This window comes from Andrena cerasifolii, chromosome 2 (assembly GCF_050908995.1).
Source record: "Andrena cerasifolii isolate SP2316 chromosome 2, iyAndCera1_principal, whole genome shotgun sequence".
Taxonomy (NCBI): Eukaryota; Metazoa; Arthropoda; class Insecta; order Hymenoptera; family Andrenidae; genus Andrena; species Andrena cerasifolii.
The window spans coordinates 9055145-9075817 of record NC_135119.1 but is presented as its reverse complement, the minus strand read 5'-3'; the positions used below and the strand labels follow the sequence as shown (position 1 = coordinate 9075817).

General features: G+C 41.1%; 2 protein-coding genes and 1 long non-coding RNA gene across 4 annotated transcripts; all 3 read right to left on the bottom strand.

Moving 5' to 3' along the window:
• Positions 1-187: 187 nt before the first annotated feature.
• On the bottom strand, positions 188-3636 carry LOC143365979 (inositol-tetrakisphosphate 1-kinase). 2 transcript variants are annotated; one of them, XM_076806638.1, is made up of 5 exons: positions 3202-3636; positions 2934-3032; positions 2728-2869; positions 1742-1878; positions 188-1251 (listed from the first exon to the last, which is right to left on the bottom strand). In XM_076806638.1, the coding sequence occupies exons 1-5, from the start codon at positions 3310-3312 to the stop codon at positions 664-666; spliced, it is 1077 nt and encodes a 358-aa protein (XP_076662753.1). In that variant the 5' UTR covers positions 3313-3636; the 3' UTR covers positions 188-663. The 2 variants fall into 2 exon arrangements, with proteins under 2 accessions (XP_076662753.1, XP_076662754.1); XM_076806639.1 differs by having other exon boundaries at positions 2945-3032; positions 3202-3216.
• Positions 3637-3794: 158 nt separating this feature from the next.
• Positions 3795-11496, bottom strand: LOC143365953 (uncharacterized). The gene is made up of 6 exons (XM_076806564.1): positions 11168-11496; positions 10018-10184; positions 5326-8748; positions 4375-4411; positions 4082-4273; positions 3795-3967 (listed from the first exon to the last, which is right to left on the bottom strand). The coding sequence occupies exons 1-6, from the start codon at positions 11360-11362 to the stop codon at positions 3938-3940; spliced, it is 4044 nt and encodes a 1347-aa protein (XP_076662679.1). The 5' UTR covers positions 11363-11496; the 3' UTR covers positions 3795-3937.
• Positions 11497-17354: 5858 nt separating this feature from the next.
• Positions 17355-19543, bottom strand: LOC143365995 (uncharacterized). Its single transcript, XR_013084638.1, has 2 exons — positions 17642-19543; positions 17355-17610 (listed from the first exon to the last, which is right to left on the bottom strand). It is a non-coding gene; the product is annotated as an uncharacterized LOC143365995 (long non-coding RNA).
• Between the last annotated feature and the right edge of the window lie 1130 nt (positions 19544-20673).

The following is a 20673-nucleotide window of genomic DNA, read 5'->3' as shown; positions in this document are numbered from 1 at the left end:
AATTTTCGCCAGATTTTGGCCCAGGTATCAGGAGAACATGAAGCGAAAAGAGGTATTCTGAATTTCAGCTTCGAAGGCACCCTCGATTCTCTCTCGGAAGACGTTACTTAGTGCCACCTCTTTCGACATCATGTTCTCCTAGCACGCAGTAAACGTAAAATAGGGGCCAATTAAATAAATATATATATATATTACAATAATTAATAACTTCGTTATTACGTATCTTTAATATTTTTATACTAATTTTGATGTACATTTTTATACTTCACTATGAAAATATAAATCCATTTTACATACATTAATCCCCACAGTTTCCTGTTACTCATTGCAAATAGAATATACGCAGACGAGTAATTAAAACGTTTCGATGTAGACAATAAACCGAGTTAATCCCTTTCTACAACAGCTACAATATGTATATGATAAAAAATAAATCAGAAACGTAAAAAAGTATTTCTGTTTGTAAAGCACAGATCTGTTGCGACAATTCGCGGAGTCCCTGAACGACTTGAAGACAAGAATGAATGAAGCTGTTATTATAAAAAAGAAAGATGTATTATTTTTTTAAACAATACTTCCTTATACTTGTTACAATATAGTGAACCAGGATACGAATTTGATACAGTTATCCATCCTCTTAATTTCACCTGTTACCTGTATTATTTACGTATTTGCCTTTGTAGAATATTTCTTTTTCTCGTCACTTTCAAAACCAGAGTCCAAGTCATCGCTCAAACACTTTTTCAACGTATAACCTTTAGAATTCTGCCGTGAATCAGCTTGCTCGTCTAATAACTTCTTGATGCAGCCTATCAACTGTTCGAAAAAGTTCGGATAGTCGACATATCCCGGAAATATATTCACATCTATAATGGCATATTTTCCAGTGTGATTCTCAATAACAACGTCAACACCAATTAAGAGAAGTCCAAACAGTTCCGTTACTTTCTTCACGATCTTTTCTAGTGTTTCGTGCTTGGGTTTTACTGTTAATGGAATGTCTTCTTCCGATAAAATGGACCATTTCGATTTAGAACCACTCTTAAACATATCGTGCGAGTTGAAAAATATTGTGTTCAATGCAGTACAGTCTTCTTCGTAAAAATTCTTAAAGCTGGGTCTCTCGACCACGTGAAAATGTTCACCGACTATGTATATCTTGTAAACGATTGCATTGTGATTGACGAACTCTTGGGCGACGCAAGGTGGCTGACAATTACTCAAGCCTTGTTCGTTAAAAATGACCATCATCTGAAAACATGTATTTAATCTAAATTTCTTTTACGCGACATACAGTTTTTTACAACAAACGAAGGATACTATTCCGAAAGGAACCGGTGGCCGATCCAGATGAGGTTTGCGGGGAGGGGTGTGGACCCTAAATTGTAGATTCGGGTATTTATTAATTTTTTTTTTAAATTTTTTTTAACGTTGGTGCAAGCCCCCTACCAGTGGCGTACTTAGTATAAACAGTGCTTAGAGCAAGCGTAGAATTTGCGCTCCCCTCGCCCCAGGCAAACAGTACACAGAAAGCAAGAACGTCCAGAGGGCAAAACCAATCACGTGGCCAACATCATGTCACGGTTGGAACCGTTAAATATTATGAAGTAAATCGCATTAATTGCCGAAGCTAAAATTTTATATTTGGGGTCTTTCCACACCCCTTGTAATACCGACCAAGTTTCATCTCGATCGGCCACCAGTCCCTTTCGGAAGTACAGCTCAACTGAAAGACACTTACCTTGTGCGCATCGCTGGAACCCTGAGCGATAAGTGGTTTGCAAAGAAATGGGAACTTAATATTTGCCATTTTTAACAGCGATATATTCTCGACTGTGCTGTTACTTTTAATTTCTACAAATTTTGGAGTAAATACATCTAAAAATTAGAAAACCACGTTAACATCAAGCGACTGTGAAATTATATCTACAATTAGGGTAAAGGTGCCAGTAGTTGACAACTTTTCAGAAAAACGTGAAAAATAAGGTTTTTAGAAGTGCAACTATCTCTTTTCAACAGCGCGCCGCGGCTCCTAATACCCACAGTTCGCCGCTTCTAAAAACATTATTTTTCACGTTTTCCTGATAAGTTGGGATATACTTCCGAATGGCCCCAGTGGCCGATCGACACGAGGTTTGAGGGGTGGGGTGGGGAGGGGGTGTGGACCCTAAATCTAAAATTGTAGCTTCGGGAATTTATTAGTTTCCGAAATATTAATAAAAAATTATTGTTAATCTTTTTTACAAACTATTTTTTTGAACTGCGTACACGTAGCCCTAACGGGGATCCATCCTGCCCCCGCCAATTAGCTGAAATTCAAAGCTAAATTTCTCGAAAACGAAGCGCGATATTAAATAATTGTATTCTATATTTTCGTCTTATTTTGGCCCATAGAAGCACCCCCGTAGAGTATTGACTATCAATAGAGGTATCCACCCTGTATAATAGGATGGGTCGCATCCGCAAGTTTCTGAATAAGTCAACAGACAAACTAAAAGTTTTTTTATTAATATCTCGGAAACTAATAAATTCCCGATGCAACAATTTTAGATTTAGGGTCCGAACACCCTCCCCACCCTTCCCCTCAAAACTCATGTCGATCGGCCACTGGGACCATTCGGAAGTATAGCCAAAAGTTGTCAACTACCGATACATGCTCAACCATTGGTACCTTTACCCTATGTATCGGCGCTGAAATTATATCGAATACTCTGACGATCTGTTTACCATTAAATTGTACATGTTCTTGTAAGATTTCGTACGACTTGTAACGATTTATTAAAATTCTAACATTGTCCAATGGGTCGATAACTATTATTTCAGGATGTTGGCACATGTACTCTTGAATTCTTGAAATAATTTCTTTGGCCTGGAACAGAAATCGATTGTTACGGCAGTCCTACTTATAACACATACAAAGAATTTTATCATACATTTTGATCACCATTTTCTGCGTGCGCTAACTTATCTGTCAGTTTGTATATAAAAACATGAAATGGTCCCTGAGGTTCGAGATCCGAGTTTATATCGATCTGAAACCAATGCCATAAGTATTCGTATACTTGTTCCGTCGTTACATGCACGTTTGTGAAATTAAATAAGAAAATACACATACATACGAACATAACCTAGCATTATCATAAAACCGTGTAGCAACGTAACTATTTTATAATAATTGAAAATAATGAAACAATTAGTTACCATTTTTAATAGAAACCCTTCCGACTCGCAAAGGTTATAAAAATCATTCCAATTAAACTTCTGTCGCTTCTTTTCGGATATCGAATAACCAATGACACACTTGTCGCACATTTTTATGCGCACTTACTATTTCTTTATATCCAATGTAAATTTATCCATTAAAGCGTATACCGTACATTATATTAATAAGCCGCTTTAATAAACTACACCTTATTAACACGTTTTCTACGAGAGGCTAATGTCAAGTAGTATCATATTTTCGACGAGGTGTGAGGTTATGTCTGACTCATTTTTAAAAAAAACATCTTTCACTGTGCCAACAGGTTCTACCCATATTTATACATTTTTCACTTGTTTTTTTTAGGGCATGTTTAATCTCGTATATCTATATTTTATGTATAACTACGTTTTTTGTTTTTTTTTTCAAAACTCGTACAATAAACGGTCGCAGGTTAGCGATATAGCAACCATGGTCACATTCTATGCATAGTTTTATTATTTATGCTTAATCACACGCAGTCATTATATAATATATGTATGGAAGTATCGTGGTGGTACAAATTGCTTATGATTATATTTACAACGTTTCAATCATATTACTAAATCATTTTTACTGTTCATTGGGAAGCACAAATATTACAGGATATGTCACCGGTGTTGCATCGTAAATTGCAATAATTGCACATACACTGCATTGATGTGCCTGTTTAACGCGCTTCTCGTAAAATCAGCAACTTCAAATTTCCCCCATACTTTGTATCAGAGACTGAAATCGAGTAAATCAGAAGATATAAAATGCGTCGCATAATAAGCACGAGTAAGTAAATCATAATTTATAAATATTAAATAAACGTATCGCTACTGGAACTGCTGGATTTACCTTTGAGGATTCGTTCCAGGAAGTCAACATTCTTTTAGTAAGCAAAATCGTAACGCTATCATCGCAGCCATTTGTATCTTCCCCGTCTGAGCCATTTTTCCTTAACATCCTAACTTCCCCGAGAGAATAAGAACCGGAACTCGGCATGTACAATTCGCCTTCGGAATGCGAAGTATCCGATAGTGTTTTAACCTATTTTGGAAATTTATTAATAGGAACAATTTGGTTATTTAATTATAAAGAAAAACGTCGTAATACACTTAATCAGTTAAATACTTTAATTGTTTCCTTACTTTATTTGATCCTATCGTAGATGTACTCTTGGACAATCTGTAACAGACGGAAGTACAACACTTGCACGCTATCACAAGCAAATAATACATTTTTAGAAATAAATATAGTAGGGTTCTATTTATTTGAAAAAAATTTTACTCGATGCTCGATCACGTGATCGGTCCACGTGACTCTCAGCGTCAAGCGGAAAAGCTAAACTCGGTTTAGGGTACGTGTCCCGATTACGGTGCTTTGACGCCGACTTGCTCACGAAGGAATTAATTATTGACTTCTCGTACTTTAATTTTGCTTGGTGCAAATTTATATTATTTTTTTGAACCTTTCTCTTTATTAAAGCAATTTTTTCGGGTTAAAAATGTTAATTTTTCATATTTTTTTAATTGAAATAAAAATACACGTTTTTGTCCCAATTACTGTACCCTGAAAAGTGCGTTGTCACACCCAATTGGGCCTCTCCCACTCCACATAAGTACTAGAAATGGTGGGGCTAGCGACAGTGGCGGATTTAACAGGGTGACCTATGAGCAGTTGCCACCTGGGCCCCTGCCCAAGGCAACCTCAGGGCTCCATCCTTAAAAAAATATATCCAAAATATATTTTTTTTCTGTATTATTACACTGAGCCCGTTTTTAGTAAACTACCACTTTATTTTCCCGAAAAATGAGCCCTTGCTCAGAGGCCCCTAGGGCCCTGTCTTCAAAAAGAAATTATGATTTTATCCAGGACTATATTTTTTTTCTATACTGCTCTGTACACTTACCCCCTTTTAGTAAACTCTTTTCATTTTCCTGAAAGAATGGGCCTCTCAGAACGTTTGCCACCTGGGCCTTTTTCTCTTAAATCCGCCACTGGCTAGCGACGAGCTTATAGCGTAGAGAACATATAGAGCTTATAGCGAGGGAGCACTGTACATTCAAGCAAATAGAGCTCCACTATACTCGCTTTCTTACCTGCCATTCTGATCAGGCGTACTCGAATGATCCGCATCGAACGCGGATAATAAAACCTTCCTATGCACTTCGTCGTACAGGTCCGATAAAATCTTTTCTCTGTTGAAGACGCTGCCACGGAACGAGCCCGTTTGATCCCTTGGTTCGTCCACTTCGCCATCGACTGCGTTGCTCCTTGCAGAAAATTGTCCAATTTCATTAATCCGTGACGACGATCCTCCTGCATTCAGTGATTGCTTTGAAATGTTCCTGGGAGATGACTGAAGAGACGCGCAATTGTGCAAGGAATCTGACGATGACATCTGGTGAACGTTATTACTCGACTGTGCCATAGTCTTTGCTTCATCTTCGGACAAATTATATTTTACTGGCTTCTCTTCTCCTTTCACTTCAGAAATCACATCATTCGAAGGTGACAAATTCTGATTAGAAACTGCGTTATCCTTACACGACCCGCATTGATCTTCTTCGTTTCTTCCTATTATTAGTGGCTCATCGATGGCTTCTGAGGCGCAGTTCGCAGCTTTCTTTACATTCCGCGGCATGTCTTTCTGCACAGCGCTGGCAGTATCGATCTCTTCGTTTGCAAGCCTTAAACAGGTGCTCCTAGAATTTGAACTATCATTGCCATTGCCTTGTACCTCGAAATCCTTATTTAATCTGTATTTCAGCCGAGCAACGTTTCGAATATTTCCATCGGGATCAATTCCGTCGTTGCTCGCGTTAAGATCATCTTGCAACGACTCTGCATCGCAATCACTCTTACTTCTCCCATCGGATGAGAGATCTCGGTGGCTCATCTCAGACACATCTTCGTCACTGATCGGTGACTGCTGACTTTTGCGATGATCAACAGTCTCAGCGTGGATATCGTCTTCGCCGTTGGGTCCACCGCAAGCTTTCTCGTCGATAATTTTCTCGTCTCGGTCGGTGGCTCCTGGGACCCTGAAATTTCCATTAGATGAAGGATATTGGATCTGCAAGTTTTGCTTGTCCGATCTCGCGCCTGCTGTTTCAACCGCGCGGACATTTATGGAAGCTGCGTCATTTGTCGATACATTTTCAGAAATCACTAATTCTAAGCTCTGCGACCCGGTGTTCAAGGCCTCGCTCTGTAAATTCTCCAATAAACCGTTCATCAGAACAGGTACGATTTGGTTGGCGTTAAAAGTGTTTCTTATCTTATCCTCGAGAAACTGCGCCTCCTCTTTGAGGACGCGAGCGATCAAGTGCTCCGCGATGTTTGGCGTATCCTTCAGTTTCGGAAATCCTGCTTTCAGAACGTCAGAATGCACCATATTATACAGAGACGCGTAATCGAACCTCCCCCTTTGCAAATCCTCCGCCTCTATTTCCCTCGTCGAAGTCGCATCGGGCTTGGAATTCGTAATTTCTTCAGCAACCTCACCGATGGAGGGTCCCGAGATTGCTTCGGGCATGTTCGCTTCATCGGCACTTTGCACCCTTCCATCTGCGGCCGACGACAAGGTGTTTATCGAGAAAGTTGCGAGACTCAAGCTGTCGTTCCCTTTCCGAAGGGAGCACGGTCCTCCTGAAGGAAACTCCTCGGATTCGAGAGCGCCTTTCGCTTCGTTACTGCCGCTTTCGCTGGACTCCGTGGTCTCTTCGTTCAATAGCTTCTTCGGTGCACTGAATCGTTCTTTCACCCTTGGATCACCTCGCGGTGGACATTTGCCAAGAGTTTCTGGGGCGACGTGTCTTTTCCTCCCGTCTGTGCCCCCTTTAGCGCGCAGAGACGACTTCGTGGGTGCGGGTTTCACTGTTTTCGTTTGCATCGCTTTGTGAGAGTGCGGCTCCTTATTCACGGAATCCTTTGTTCTTGGTCCCACGCGTCGTTTAGCTCGTAAATGAGAGACGTTCGTTTTTGCCACTTGAACTGCGCTTTCGTTCAGTACCGTCGAACTACAGGACTCGCTGGTTTCTGTCGTAGCCCTATTTTGCAGACGATACTCTTCGATCTCAGGCTTTAACAGGAGCTTCTCGATCGTTCTTGTCGATCGGACGACGTCGTTGATCATCTTGCTATAAGCTAGCAAAACGTTGTCCAGCTCGTTTATGGAAGGATCGTACAAGTCGTCCAGATCCTTCGATTCCTCTGCCTCTTCTGAGGACTCCGCGCTCGAAGCCACGGAATAGACGCCACTCTTTGGACACCTCTCATTCTGGCTGCAGTACTGTTTGAACACAGTTGAGAAACGTTCGTCGATCACTCTGTAACGTCTGTTCCTCTCCTGTTCCTCCTTCTTACCGATTTTCCGTTGCCTCCCCTTCTGCTGTTCCTCTGTTCCTTGGCACAGTGGCGAAGCATCTTCGCGACCAGTCTCAATTTCTTTTGAAGTCGCAGGAATATCTAATCGAGCAGACTCTGAGGCTCCCTTTGGACTCTCTTCTAAATTGGCAGCAGGTTCTTTGTCGTTGAATCGCACCTGCTTCTGGTCGCTTCTAAGCTCAGAAGATCTCTTCGTGGAGTCATTTATCCCTCGTGTAACAGCTTCCGCTTCTTGCTTAGCAGCCAAACTACCGCGGACGGGCGGTTGTAAAGTTAGATCTTCGTTTAATCTTCGATCACTGGAAGTTGTCGATACCAAGTTCTCCTTATCCTCTGAACTCATTGTCTCTGCCTCTGCTTCGTGTAACTTTTCTACATTCTCGAGGGATCTTTCATTACTTCCCAGCGAAATGTCGCTAGATCTTTCTGGGCTTTTCACTGGTTTCTCTACTGACGTTGAACCATGAACAGAATCGATGTTGCTCCCAGGTTCACTCAACACCTTCGAGTTCCTTGTCCGCTGTCTGCCACCGATTGCTCTTCTGCTACCCTTCGCGCTCTCATTCTTCTCCGATATCTGCACGAACTTCGCTTTACGCGTTGGAGAGTTAGGCTTCACAGAGCAATCGCGGCGAACCATGTACGTTCCCACGTTTGTGCTCTCTGGGACGAAAGAAGAATCCGGTGATATATGAATGTCCCCTATACTCTGTGCTATCAGCTCCCTCTGAATATTCACTGACGGGCCAACTTGAACAGAGAAATTATCCGTCTTCTTGTTCTTTTCAGCTTCGAAACTCGATGGACGTGCTTCATTGGGGTTCTTGGAATTCTGCCTGGCTTCAGGGACGTCGGCCACTGGCATCGACGGTCCAAGCTTTTGAACTCCAAGCTTCCCATATCGCGACAACTCCTTGTACCGCTCCTCAGAGCTTTTGAACCTGGGCGCAGAGAAGTCGATAGTCCTCGTCAACTTTAATGGAACATTTTCACTGTTCATGTATCCTTGGTTCCTTATGTCTGCATGGTCTCTGCCGATCCAGCCGTTTGCTTCTTGAAATTTATGCGCCACGCGCTCACGGATGTACAGCAATTGATCAGTTTCGTCGTCCAGAGGTCCTTCGTTTGAATACCTAAAGGGAGCATGATATTAGATCGATGTTTATGAGAAATTAGAGAAAACTGGATAAATAATAATACGACTTATAGGGGGTGAACTTTAAGGGGGGAATCCTATACTTTGGGCTAAAATCATAGCGAAATTTTAGATTTTTTTTTTAGAGAAACTAGCGATTCGAATAATCTGAAATTTGGAACGTGTTTTTGTACATCTTTGAAGAAGTTGTAGTTTTTTTTTTAGTAATTTTTAATAAGAAATATAGGAGTTATGCATGATCGACCATCATGCCGCCGGTGTCCGCTGGTGTGCAAGATATTTCTGTAACCACTGAACCGATTACCTTCAAATTTGGCCTGTATGTCCAACAAACATTACTTTATACTTTGATGAATCAGCATACCGACAAGTTATATACTTCTTTGATTACATAAGAAAATTGCCTCAAAATTGTATAGCAAACGTCACAATTTCAGACCATTTAATTTGAAAACCCTCCACACTCCTCAACAAATTTTTGTATTTTTTTCTGGCTCATGAAATTATGGCTACATATGTATACAGTGAAACGCCGTTTTATATTTCTGTTTTGGATTACCAGGAAGATAAATATCATGCACACCAGCGGACGACGAATTTTCGACAGATAAAACAGCTGAAGAAATGTTGAAGCAATAGTACCAATGTTTTCAATTTTTTTTTACACGTAGTATATGGGTAGATGAAAATATCTGCCAATTTTCAATTCTTTTCACTGGGCAATTTTAAAGAAATAAATTATAACTTGAAAGAATTGTGAAATTTAGGACATTCTCACTGCCAAAAGTTTAGCAAATGATGCTTGAAATAGCATTTGTAAAGTGAAAGATACCTTTCTAAGAGTAAAAATAAGACTCCAACTGTCGTTCGAGTTCCCTGCATCTAGATTTACTATGCGTAAGACGTAGATATTCAAGTATTTCAATTCTCATATACTTTTGTCTAATGTTGTACGTCCAAAACATCCTTAAATTTTGAAACCTCGCTAAGCAGGCACAGGGTCTATTTAGACCTATCCTGTATGCAGGTATATCAAGCTTCCCGTTACATCTTACTTGTTAGTATCGCGTGTTTAAGAAAATAGACATTTTGGATCGTAAGAATATGAAAATCTAATAGAAAAATTTATTCTGGAATGAGTATAACTGAAGTTATGGATTAAAATGGCCTGCGTATCCGTCATGCAATTATGTGACATAACATTCGTTGTGCAATGGTTGATGACAGTGGGTAAGAGACGGCTTACACTTTGATGGGTGTTTGCGTGCGATTACAATTAGTGATCATGCTTATTTCCTTGATCTGGATCTCTGCGTCTTTCACCAATCTTTCCACGTTCTCGAGAATTCCTGAAGTCTCTGGACTGAGGACCGGGGAAACTGGTAACGCGACGGCGGATCTATTAGTGGCAGGCTGGAAACGAAACAACAGAATAATTAGACACAGTACTTTTTCTTAATAATAATGTTTTCGATAAGCGTGGTTCGTTTGTTTGTTGCAGTAACGAAAGAAAAACGAGTGTTAATAATACCGATTTCAAAAGCATAAAAATGCACGGAAAAGGGGAAAATAAATTTTTCCTTTATTTAATCTATGACTCGCAATTTTTTATGTCGGCGACTCATCATTTGCACTGTGTAAATTTGGCGCGGACTTAAAAAAATGAAGAGTCCATAGATTAAGTAAGGAAAGAACTTACTTTTTACTTTTCAGTGCATTTTTATTCTTTAACCGACTTCAAAAAGGAGGAGATTATAGATTCGACACGTATGTATTTTTTAAAATTTTTTTTTTATATGTTTGTCCCCGCATAAGCTCTCAGCACATGGACCGATTTTGATGATCTTTTTTTTATTCGAAAGAGGGCTGTAACAATTTTCTAAACATTTTAAGAGGACAAAAGATTGGTGTAACTATGGGCACGTGAATTATACAATTACTTAGAATTAGGTGTAACGTTATTCACACAAGTATTTAAAACTATCGCTGTGTTGTAATTGTAAATGGATATGTTGTGTTATTATGATTATTTTTTACTATTAATTAATAAATTATTCACATAAGATTAGTTTCAATAGAATCGTAGACACAGGTAAAAAAGCTGCATTGTAAAATTCAAGCGCAAGAAAATAGCAATTACTAGCTTATCCAGAGCTTCATCCCCCCTCTCTTTATTTTAACAATAGATTGATAAATACACCTGCCGCATTAATTTCACGCATTAATCTTTTTCAAAATTTCGAAAAATCCTTTGAGGCACGTTTAAATATCACTGAAGACTACAGCGTATTCAAATTTCAGCAATCTACGAAGACTTGCTCCGAAATCTGCCCGAGTTCGCATGGAATGTCCCTCGTACAAAATCAACAATACTGAATTAAATGGAAAGAAGGTACCTGATCTTCATCGACGAGCCTAGCTGAAGTCGTTGGGACTTTCTTCGCGGGTCTGACGGCTTCTTCCGTTTTACGGATAGAAATTTTCGACGTTAGAAGTTTCGCACGGCCCCTGCCTGAATGAATCTCGTTCTTCGGATCTGCCACCGGCACGCATGATTTGCAATAACAATCTAGCGGTGATTCTGAATGCATCTTCGAGCGATCAGACGCGATCGATCGAGGAACAGGATCCTTGCGTAGATCCAAATACTCTAAAGCATCGTGTTTCCTTCTGCAACAAAAAACATATTTCCACGTTTGTTAGTGGAGTGCGACAAGTAGTTCGAAGGAATTCAAAATACTGCTATTTAGAATAATTTTATGTTAAATACAAATAGCAATCTGAATAATTTCATGAGCTTAGGTAAGAAAGGACTATTCTGTTTAATAAATAATGTTAACTTGACTGTAACCCAAGAGCAGGGGCTTTCGTAGATTTTTTTCTAGGAGGGGGTAACTTTGGGGTGACGGTGATGAAAAACATAATATTTAAAAAAAATGGGAGCCCGCTTGCTTTTTCGAACTCATTTCGTAGTGCCAATTTAATTAAAATTTTAAATCCGAAATTTAGAAATATTCACTTTTTAGTAAAAACTTAATAAAGATCAGTTTTTAAAAATAAGCGATTTTACTCAAAAGCGAGGGGAGGGGGGGGGGGCAACTGCTCCTTTTGCATCCCTCTCCCTGACATAAGAGGGTAGGCTTTTGTTACGGTATGCTTTGGCTCGGTTGGTCAACGACTCACGCGGATTTCTCTCCGAAAATCCATTTCGTGGATCAAGACACCGTGGCGTTCAGAAATGGCATTTCTTCAAAGCCCGTGCAAGCTATAAATTGCAAGATGACATTGTTTATTAGCACTTTGCGTACCCTTGCGAACCCTTTCACGTATCGTGCGCCGAAAAATGTATTAAAAATTCACGCTGTTACTGATATTCCCACAAGTTTCTAATGCACCGTTTAATCATTCCAGTGAAGTAATAATAATTGGATTCCGTTTGCCCCTAATATTAGTTTACCGCCAACACTGAAATTTACAGTAAAATCTAATTTTAAAAGACTCGCAGAAAGTTGCATGATGCATGAGTGTCTTAAAAGTTTGTCTAGCCCTGAGAAATTCATCGGTTCAGTGAAGTGTGTGCATGGCATAGTGCATATTATCTCGTGATTTCTCAATTCGCGCATCAATTTCATCGATTACTGGACCATGTGGGAGGCCTTTTAATTTAACAGGATTCCATTCAGATATACCCGTTACTTAGAAGAGTTTTTCAGAAACTGAAGGATGTTTAAAAACAGAAAATGATTTTGTAATCGTGTGCAACGCGATTGTAGAGTCAGTGCCTGTGCCTGCCAAAAAGTGTTTCATAGAGTACCGTGCCTCTACGTGTTAGTGATGTGAACGCGAATTCCCATAAGGTGATAGGTCTATCGTTTTAGCCTATACTTCGCCGATGTTAGTAACTAAGGGGGAGAAACAAGTATCTCACTCATATTTCTCCAAATATTCCTGCAACTATTCACTTACACTAAGTTCAACTAAAACGTATTTATACATTATAAATAATACTACGTGATATGTATAAGCATTAACATTAATGTATCGAACGATTAAACATTGAGAATAAAAGAGAATTCAGTCGGCGCAGAAAATCATTTGCATGTAACTTAAAATGTTGTTCGATTGTTCCTACCGTACCCCAGAATACGAATATAGTGTTAAGATGGAAGAATAAGTGCAAGTTGGAATATTTCAGCGAGATACTGGAACTGTTGAGTTTTTCACAATTTTTAAAGTCCTCTCTGCTTCAGCATTTTATTGAAATATACAAAGTTACAATTCCTTTGCGAGGTATTCCACGTTACATCACGAAAGCATGTCTTCCACAAATAATGTTGTTGTTTATATAAATTTGTATGTTAAATAAATTTGTTTTGCGTTAAATAAACCGGAATAGGACAGCAAGGTTAAAAGACGAATGTGATATCGTTTTATTTTCTTCCTCCGTTCTTTTCCGTTGAACGAAATATGTTCATAAGACGATTTTTAAATTGTTACTCTAACAGAAACATTTGTAAATCGCGGGCATTGACTCTCAAAACATAAACTAGTTTTACTCGTGCTTAATTCTAGTTCCTACCACGCGTAGCGTAACAATCTGTTTTGAGACTTCACCGGTAACGTTGCATGCAACACTAAAATGGCAAGGGGGTCCTAGGACCCCCTAAACCGGCGACACAAAAATACATTGCTTGATAGATCTATTCTATACCTCGTCTGTGCCCTTACTTAGCTCTCTCAGACTGAAAGAAGATAATTAAGGGGGTAGACACGGGTAATGCAGCGCTCTGTATACCGACATAATCTGGCCCGAAACATGGGTTTGCGCGCTGACGTTGTTTGTCCATATATGAGCAAATTTTGGGCTGGGCGAGGTCTCACTCGAAAGATGAAGGTTGAATGCAGCCCGCTCTGCTCATGGTTCAAAGAGATTGTGTTGATATGTAATAATATGAATGTCCAAAGTAGAGAAAAAGTGGGCGAAATTCACTCGCAGATTCCAAGCATTTGTACGTCACTAAAAGAGTTTTCTGACTCAAACGGTGAGCAGAGCGCTCCGCATTGAATCTTCTTCTTTCGAATGAGACCTCTCCCAGGCCAAAATCTGCTCATATAAGAACGAAAAACGAAAAATCGTGACTACATTCCCAAATCAGAGTTCCGTCATATTGGCGATAATACATAGCAAGTCACGTGACAAATTTAGTTGAGGTAGTAGATACGAGATGGCGCCCACTCGGGAGGACTGCCAACGTGGATTCATAGCAAAACTGAAACGATAGCTGGATATACGAGCCACAATAAAAGCATGATGCAGTCAATGTATGCATTTTCGGACGATTGTAGGTTAGGTTATATTCATTTTAGGCATACATTGACATAGGAACTGCTGGGAATTATATACATTTACTAAATTAACGCTTTTATCGTTACATATACATCACTTGAAATCGCTGTCGTATTTATGTATAGTAATTCAGGCAGTTAGAACAACAACGGACTAACCTACATTAAAAAAAAAATTTCCTATTGTATATCGATGGCTTACAATTAGTGCACACACATTGTATGTCCAGTTTTAGCGTTTTTGAGAAAAACAGATTCAAACATTCAATGGTACTATATAATTACTTAAATACTTTTTGCATTATTGTAATATAGGTATCACTGAAAGTATGTAATTAGTAGTATAAGTTAGAATCTGCAAAATTATAATAATAATTCGACAATAATGCTTGGAAGTTGGACATGCTATTGTAACCAAGTACAGAGGAGGACATACTATACTGAATGATATTATATAAAAATGAATGAAAGGAATAATACTGGAAATAATCTCACTTCAATATTATATTTATTTTTAAAGTAACAGGAATAAAAAAGTAATTCGCGGTAGATATAGGAAGACTTTAAATTTTGTTTATTTATTGTTACATTTTTCCAAGACTATTTTCATCCAGTAACGTCTCCGGAGAGCAAATCAAAGAGCGAGAAGTGGCGCAGATGTTTCGAGACAGTGACTGTTTAACGAAGAGACGCAGAAAAAAATAGTTTCAATACATTATTATGGAACCGTTTCCACCAAAAGCTACGTTAAAACATAGCATCGCATAGCATAGCTTAGCTTCCCGGTGAATTCCCGGCTTAAGCTGTGCCATGCCATGCGATGTTTAAAAAAAAAACAGCGTCAATACCTACATCATTTTCCACCACAAGCTACGTTTCTGTGCTATGCCTTTGCTATGTTTCAGAAAAATCGCTCGCGGGGCAATCTCGTGCTACGTCGAGTTAACCCGACAAAAACATAGTACAGAAACGTAGCTATTTGGTGGAAAATGATGTATTGAAGCTGTTTTATAAAACAGCATGGTGTGGCACAACTTACCTTAGCTTTTGGTGGAAACGCTCCCATAATAATGTAGCGAAATTAATTTTTTAAACCGTAGCACAGCATGGTTTACAAGAGAACATCCTGAACCCGAAAATTCAAAAAATTCTGAACCTTTGCGAGTATATAGGGAATTTCCTCCTGATTACGACGCAATTTTTGTTTACTGCCCAAATTCACTCTAATGGGGTGTAATTGACCCCTGAAAATTCGGTTATTTTCCAATTTTCTGTGATAACTCGGGAACTGTAAGAGATAGAAAAAAAGTTTCAAGACAAAAGTTATTTATTTTAATTAGATCTATCATTTGGTAAAGAAAAATATTTTACTGTTCACGAGTTATAACATAAAATGAGAAAATCACCGGATTTTCAGGAGTTAATTGCACCCGCTTAGAGTGAATTTAGGCGTAACTTTTGCCTTGAAACTTTATTTCTACCTCTTACAGTTCGCGAGTTATAACACAAAATCGGAAAAATAGCCGAATTTTCAGGGGTTAATTTCACCCCCTTCGAGTGAATTTGGGCAGCAAACAAAAATTGCGTTGTAATCAGGAGGAGATCCTCTACATATTCAGAAAGTTTCAGAATTTTTTGAATTCTCGGCTTCGGGATCTTCCTTTGTCAGCTTAGCTTAGCTTCAACGCCTTCCTCTAAAAATTTTCAGGAACATTGCCGAAAACTGTGCACATTTAACACAGCAAAGTTCACTGATCAAAACAAGCTTTCCCTCGATGCTGGACGTGGTGTTCCCCCTTAAGCGCGGGCCCCGTTGCGCAGGCAGCAGACAGCGGAGCGTGGCTGGCATTCGAGCCGTCTGGAAGAGGCAGATCAATATGACGCTCTTGCCGCTTTCGTGCCCTCTTCCTTCATCCATTACCGGGCTTTCCCACGGGGGGCTCTCGCCTCTTTCTCTCTCTTTGGCCCACCTATCGCAACAGCTGAACATTGGCATTGATTTTCAAAGTTCAGGAAGTCTTCCCCGAGACCCGGAGGGTACAGCGCCCGATGTAACCCTCTGCTGCCCGCCAGCGCACCGGATCGATACGGTCAATACCCGCGCAACTTGCGCAGAGAAATTTCCCTCGCGTCGAAACTTTTCGTTTGAACGATTGCCAGCGCGACAAACAGGCGCACCATGTGCATGATTAAAGGTAACACCGTGGAACGATGAGGCACTACCGATCGGTACTATCTCTGCTACAGATGTAGCAACTTTGCTAATTAGTGTTAGAGCCAGAGCTACTGTAGTATAGTTCCCGAGGCCGTGATGGAATTTTTAGTTAAAGGGGTGGGTTACCCTCGACAGCCCTAAAAAAGGCATCTTTTCAGACGCAAATTGTAAAGTGATAAATAACAGTAGAGAGAACGTTTTTGTCTAGTTTGAATCGTTATTCTACGAGCTTTAACACAAAAAAAGAAAAGTCTAAATATCTCTATGTACATAAAAGTTGTGAGTAAAAACGTAAGGCGTGTACGCGGTGCGCCGTTTGATGAACATAAAATCTCGAAAACTGCTCCAACGATTTGCATGAAAATTTAATGAGAGATGCAGAAAACCATTCTCTGCGATGTGTCGGGAGCAGATTTTCAGGATAAATTCTTAAAAAAAAAATCTAAAATCACACCTATTTTCAGCCTCCTAACTGAGCGTAACCCCTTAAATCCGCCACCGACTATTTGCTTAGGGGTATATCAGTAATTTTTTAAAAAAATCGGGGTGCATGATCTAGTCCTTAAGCCGCGTATTCATCCGAGCATTCGCCCTGTATTAGCTGCTCGCCAGACCACAGTGAGCACCGAGGTGCTCATGCGGACTGTGAATGAATCCTCATTCGTGGCGAATGCTTAGATGAATACGCGGCTCTAGACTGCACGATCTTTAGTTTTAATCTCCTTCGATTCATTTGCCCAGGATTTCAATAAACCAATGGCGTAGAAGATAAAAAGAATTCCTGGTGCATCGAAAGAAGCAAGTCAGACATTATTTATTAGACGTTCCACTTGCACGACGTCAAAAATATCTTCATATCGAATCTGACGTAACGCAAGAACATCCAATGAAACAGGAGCCCATAATGAAATCTTCAGTGCGATATAAAATTGCATAAAATAAAAACGACACCGAGTGGCCCACTATCGTGAAGGGAGCATTAAGGCGTTCAGGGTGGATCTTCGACGGAGTAAAAGACGCAATTGTTACACATCAACACATATATTTTTGCTTTTGCATGTTGCATACATACGATAAACAGTACAGTGTTACGCGTTCCTCGAGGTATGGTATACTAGAAAATTTCAATATCCGCTACTACAATTGCTATTCGACGTATTGTTTCGTACTCCCGCGTTCGTGTGTAGCTCTACACGAGGGATCATTATGGAAAACCAACGGAACGAACGATAGCAAAGCGTGGGAAACAACTGTGTCCGCGTAAAGGATTCGGTTCGCCTTCTATTTTTCTTGCCCGTTCGCGGAACACGCTGGCCGCGTTCTACGACGTTTGTCACCGATCAAAGGAAACGCGTGGAAAATCCAAGGTTTGGTCGTCGACAATTGAAACGTAACGCGGGCAAAACAGAGGCGCGGATACTTTTCGACTGTACAAGCAGTTAACCCCTCGCCGCACGATTCTTCCAAAGCTCGCACGCACCGAAACATCAACTTGCGTGAGAAGAAGAGAACAAAAAAATCGATCGAGTAATTATCAACAGATATACAATCAGAAACTAAATTAATAAATTAACCACTGCTTAGGAATCCCCCTGGTCTTTTTCTGGTAGACCTCAACCCCCACGTGACGCCGTTCGCTTCGATATAGAGCAGCGAGTCACGCCACGCGCGTGACTCATCGTTAAAAGGCGAGGGGTTACTATAGCGCGGTCGCAACGAAGCATCGCGGTTCCTCCTCGTGCATTTCCCAGCCTCGCTCTCCACTGGCCGACCGACGATCGAAACAGCCGGCAATTACATAAAAGCGCGCAGCGGGCAACGCACCGCTTCGAAACAAGCTAATAGAACGCCTCCCCGTGCGTCAGGAGCAACCGATCCTCCTCTTTTATCCGCGGAACATCGTTCGAGAACAGTCTCGCGGATTTGAGCAAACGACCATGAACGAACGATAACGAAGGACCGCAACGAATACCAAAAAAGAAAGGAGTAGAAGAAAGAACGAAAAGTAAAAAGCGAAAAGAAAGAATGAGCAACGATCGGCGCTAAGACGACGCGAAATCGACGACCAAAATTTGCTGCGAGAGGGAAAGAAGGCTCTCCGTCGCTCGCGAGGTCTCCTTTACACTCATTCCACGCGACGGGAACCGGGATCGTGTCCCGCGTGACACGGTTCGCGGTCGCGTGCGCTGCGAAGTTAAAAAAAAAAAAAAAGAAGAGAGAAAAAAAGGTGATCTTATCCGCGCGAGAAAGTGTCAACTGTTTTCGTCTGTTTTGCTTCTCCCTTTTCGTTTTTCTATAATGTCCCGTTGCTGTCGGAATCCTTAAAAACGAGCGCCGTAATCAATTTTGACATCGAAGGTAGGAACTACCTCGGGCTAAAAAATATCACGTACAGCCTCTGTAAGTATTGCTACGATCAATTGTGCTCTTTTTCTTTTTCTCTATCGGCCCTTTCCCCCTCTCTCACACGCTCATCCACTCTTTCCGAGGACGCATACTCGCATACACGCGTACATACAAACGCACGCACTCGCTGCCACTCATACTGGATCAATCGTCGTCTGTCATCGACTTTTGCACGATATTCCGTTACATGAATTGCTTACGCTACGCAGATTAGCCTCTACAGTCGCCTCGATTACTGTTCGCCGAAGCAACGTGATCAAAGGGGGCGCCGTCGGCGAGAAGGAGCGGCCCCGAAGTTCCGCCGACAAAGTTTCTACGGCTCGCCATCCGTCGACGGTATACAAAGCCCTACGGAGCCGGAACTCGGAGGTCCGCCGCGCGGCACGATCGCCGGCCCTGTCGCCCGAAACCCTAGCCGATATCGCTGGTTTGTACAAATATATTACAAAAAAAAGGAGCCGCGCTCACAATCCGAGGCAGAGCCCCCCATCACCGAGGAGCACGCAAAAAGATCCTCGGATGTATGTCTGCATTTTATTTCCCTTTTCTTCCTTCCATTCTCCTCCACCTCGTCTTTCCTTCACCCCTCCCTTTTTTTTTTCCTTTTCCTTTTACGTTTTAGACATAGCGAGTGTATGGTTCCTATTTGACGGGCGTAACTTTTTTCATCGGCGAAATGAAAAACCAAAAGGCCCTCTCACTTAAGATCTAGCGATTAAACTAAAGGCGAAAGTGGACGTTACACAATCCGGATTATCGATCCGTTAAGAGTGACTGGATAAGAACGATGCTCGACCCCCCACCCCCCACCCCTCCCCAAACAAAAAAACCCTCCCCCGCCCCGGGTTATATGTATAAATTTCTTCGGATACCAGAGACGAAAGTGTCCCCCGCGGGAAACACCGAAAGATATTGTGCTTTTCGGAAACGAAGGAGAACAGAAATGTTGGAGATAAATGAAATCGCGATTCCGTAGCGATCTGAACGAAAATAACGATCGAATTTATTTACGAACGGTTCGTAGTTTAATTCGCGAGAGAGAGAGAGAGAGAGAGAGAGAGAGAGAAAGAGAGAGAGAGAGAGAGAGAGAAAGAGAGAGAGAGAGAGAGAGTCGGAAAATAATAATTTAATTAGATAGTAACACGCAAAAAAGAAACGAATGTAAATTCTTTTGTACATTTAAAAATGGTTACTCCTTTAGCCGTAAGTTTTATTAGTAATGCTGGTATCTACACATATACACAATGTACAGAGAACCCGTACGCTTGGGTCAAAATATGTCCACCATGTTTCTCTCGTTCATTTTTTTTTCTTTTCTTCCTTTATAATACAACGAGTGTGTAATGGTAGGAGTAATAGTAGTAGTAGTCGTAGCAGTAGGAAGAGTATACAAATAAAAGATTAGAAAAGGGCGACACACCGTCTCTGCTCGACACGTTCGGAGAACCGAAGCGACGCACCTCCCCCCCCCCCCAACCCCCAACCCCCTCGGGCTTCGGTTGATCCGCGGAACGCGCGTTACAGCGCGATAAAAATAAAGTACAATATGCAACCGTCCAGATTTCACGGCATCGTGTTACGTGACAGTGTGTACCGCCTGTGTGTGAAGTGTAGTGTGTGGACGTGTAATGTGTAACGTGGACGTCGATGCGCGCCGCTGGCCGCGCCGCTGGGCGCGCGCTGGCGCGTGTACACGTCTCCCCCCTTGTGTACGTTGTTCCTTGAAAAAACCGCGAGAACGTACGCGACACAACAAACAAATAAAGGCGATCGTGCCTAAGTACAAACCCAAACCGTACACAATTATCTCTCTCCGCGATGTTCCTCTCTGCCTGTCGCACACGCTGCGCATACTCCTCGCCGGGGCGGACACCTTTGCCTGGCGTTATCGCCCTCGCGCGTTCACCGTTCTACGATAATCCTGTTATATACACG

What these genes read in the sequence shown, in the direction of transcription:
- LOC143365953 (XM_076806564.1), bottom strand. Translation starts at nt 11,362, where the DNA reads ATGCATTCAGAATCACCGCTAGATTGTTATTGCAAATCATGCGTGCCG. An exon ending in ACGCAAACACCCATCAAAGT is followed by an intron (nt 8,749 to 10,017) that starts GTAAGCCGTCTC and finishes TGCTCCCTTTAG; the next exon opens with GTATTCAAACGAAGGACCTC. An exon ending in CTACGATAGGATCAAATAAA is followed by an intron (nt 4,274 to 4,374) that starts GTAAGGAAACAA and finishes TTTCCAAAATAG; the next exon opens with GTTAAAACACTATCGGATAC.
- LOC143365979 (XM_076806638.1), bottom strand. Translation starts at nt 3,312, where the DNA reads ATGTGCGACAAGTGTGTCATTGGTTATTCGATATCCGAAAAGAAGCGA. An exon ending in AAGGGTTTCTATTAAAAATG is followed by an intron (nt 3,033 to 3,201) that starts GTAACTAATTGT and finishes CATTGGTTTCAG; the next exon opens with ATCGATATAAACTCGGATCT. An exon ending in GTTCCAGCGATGCGCACAAG is followed by an intron (nt 1,252 to 1,741) that starts GTAAGTGTCTTT and finishes ACATGTTTTCAG; the next exon opens with ATGATGGTCATTTTTAACGA.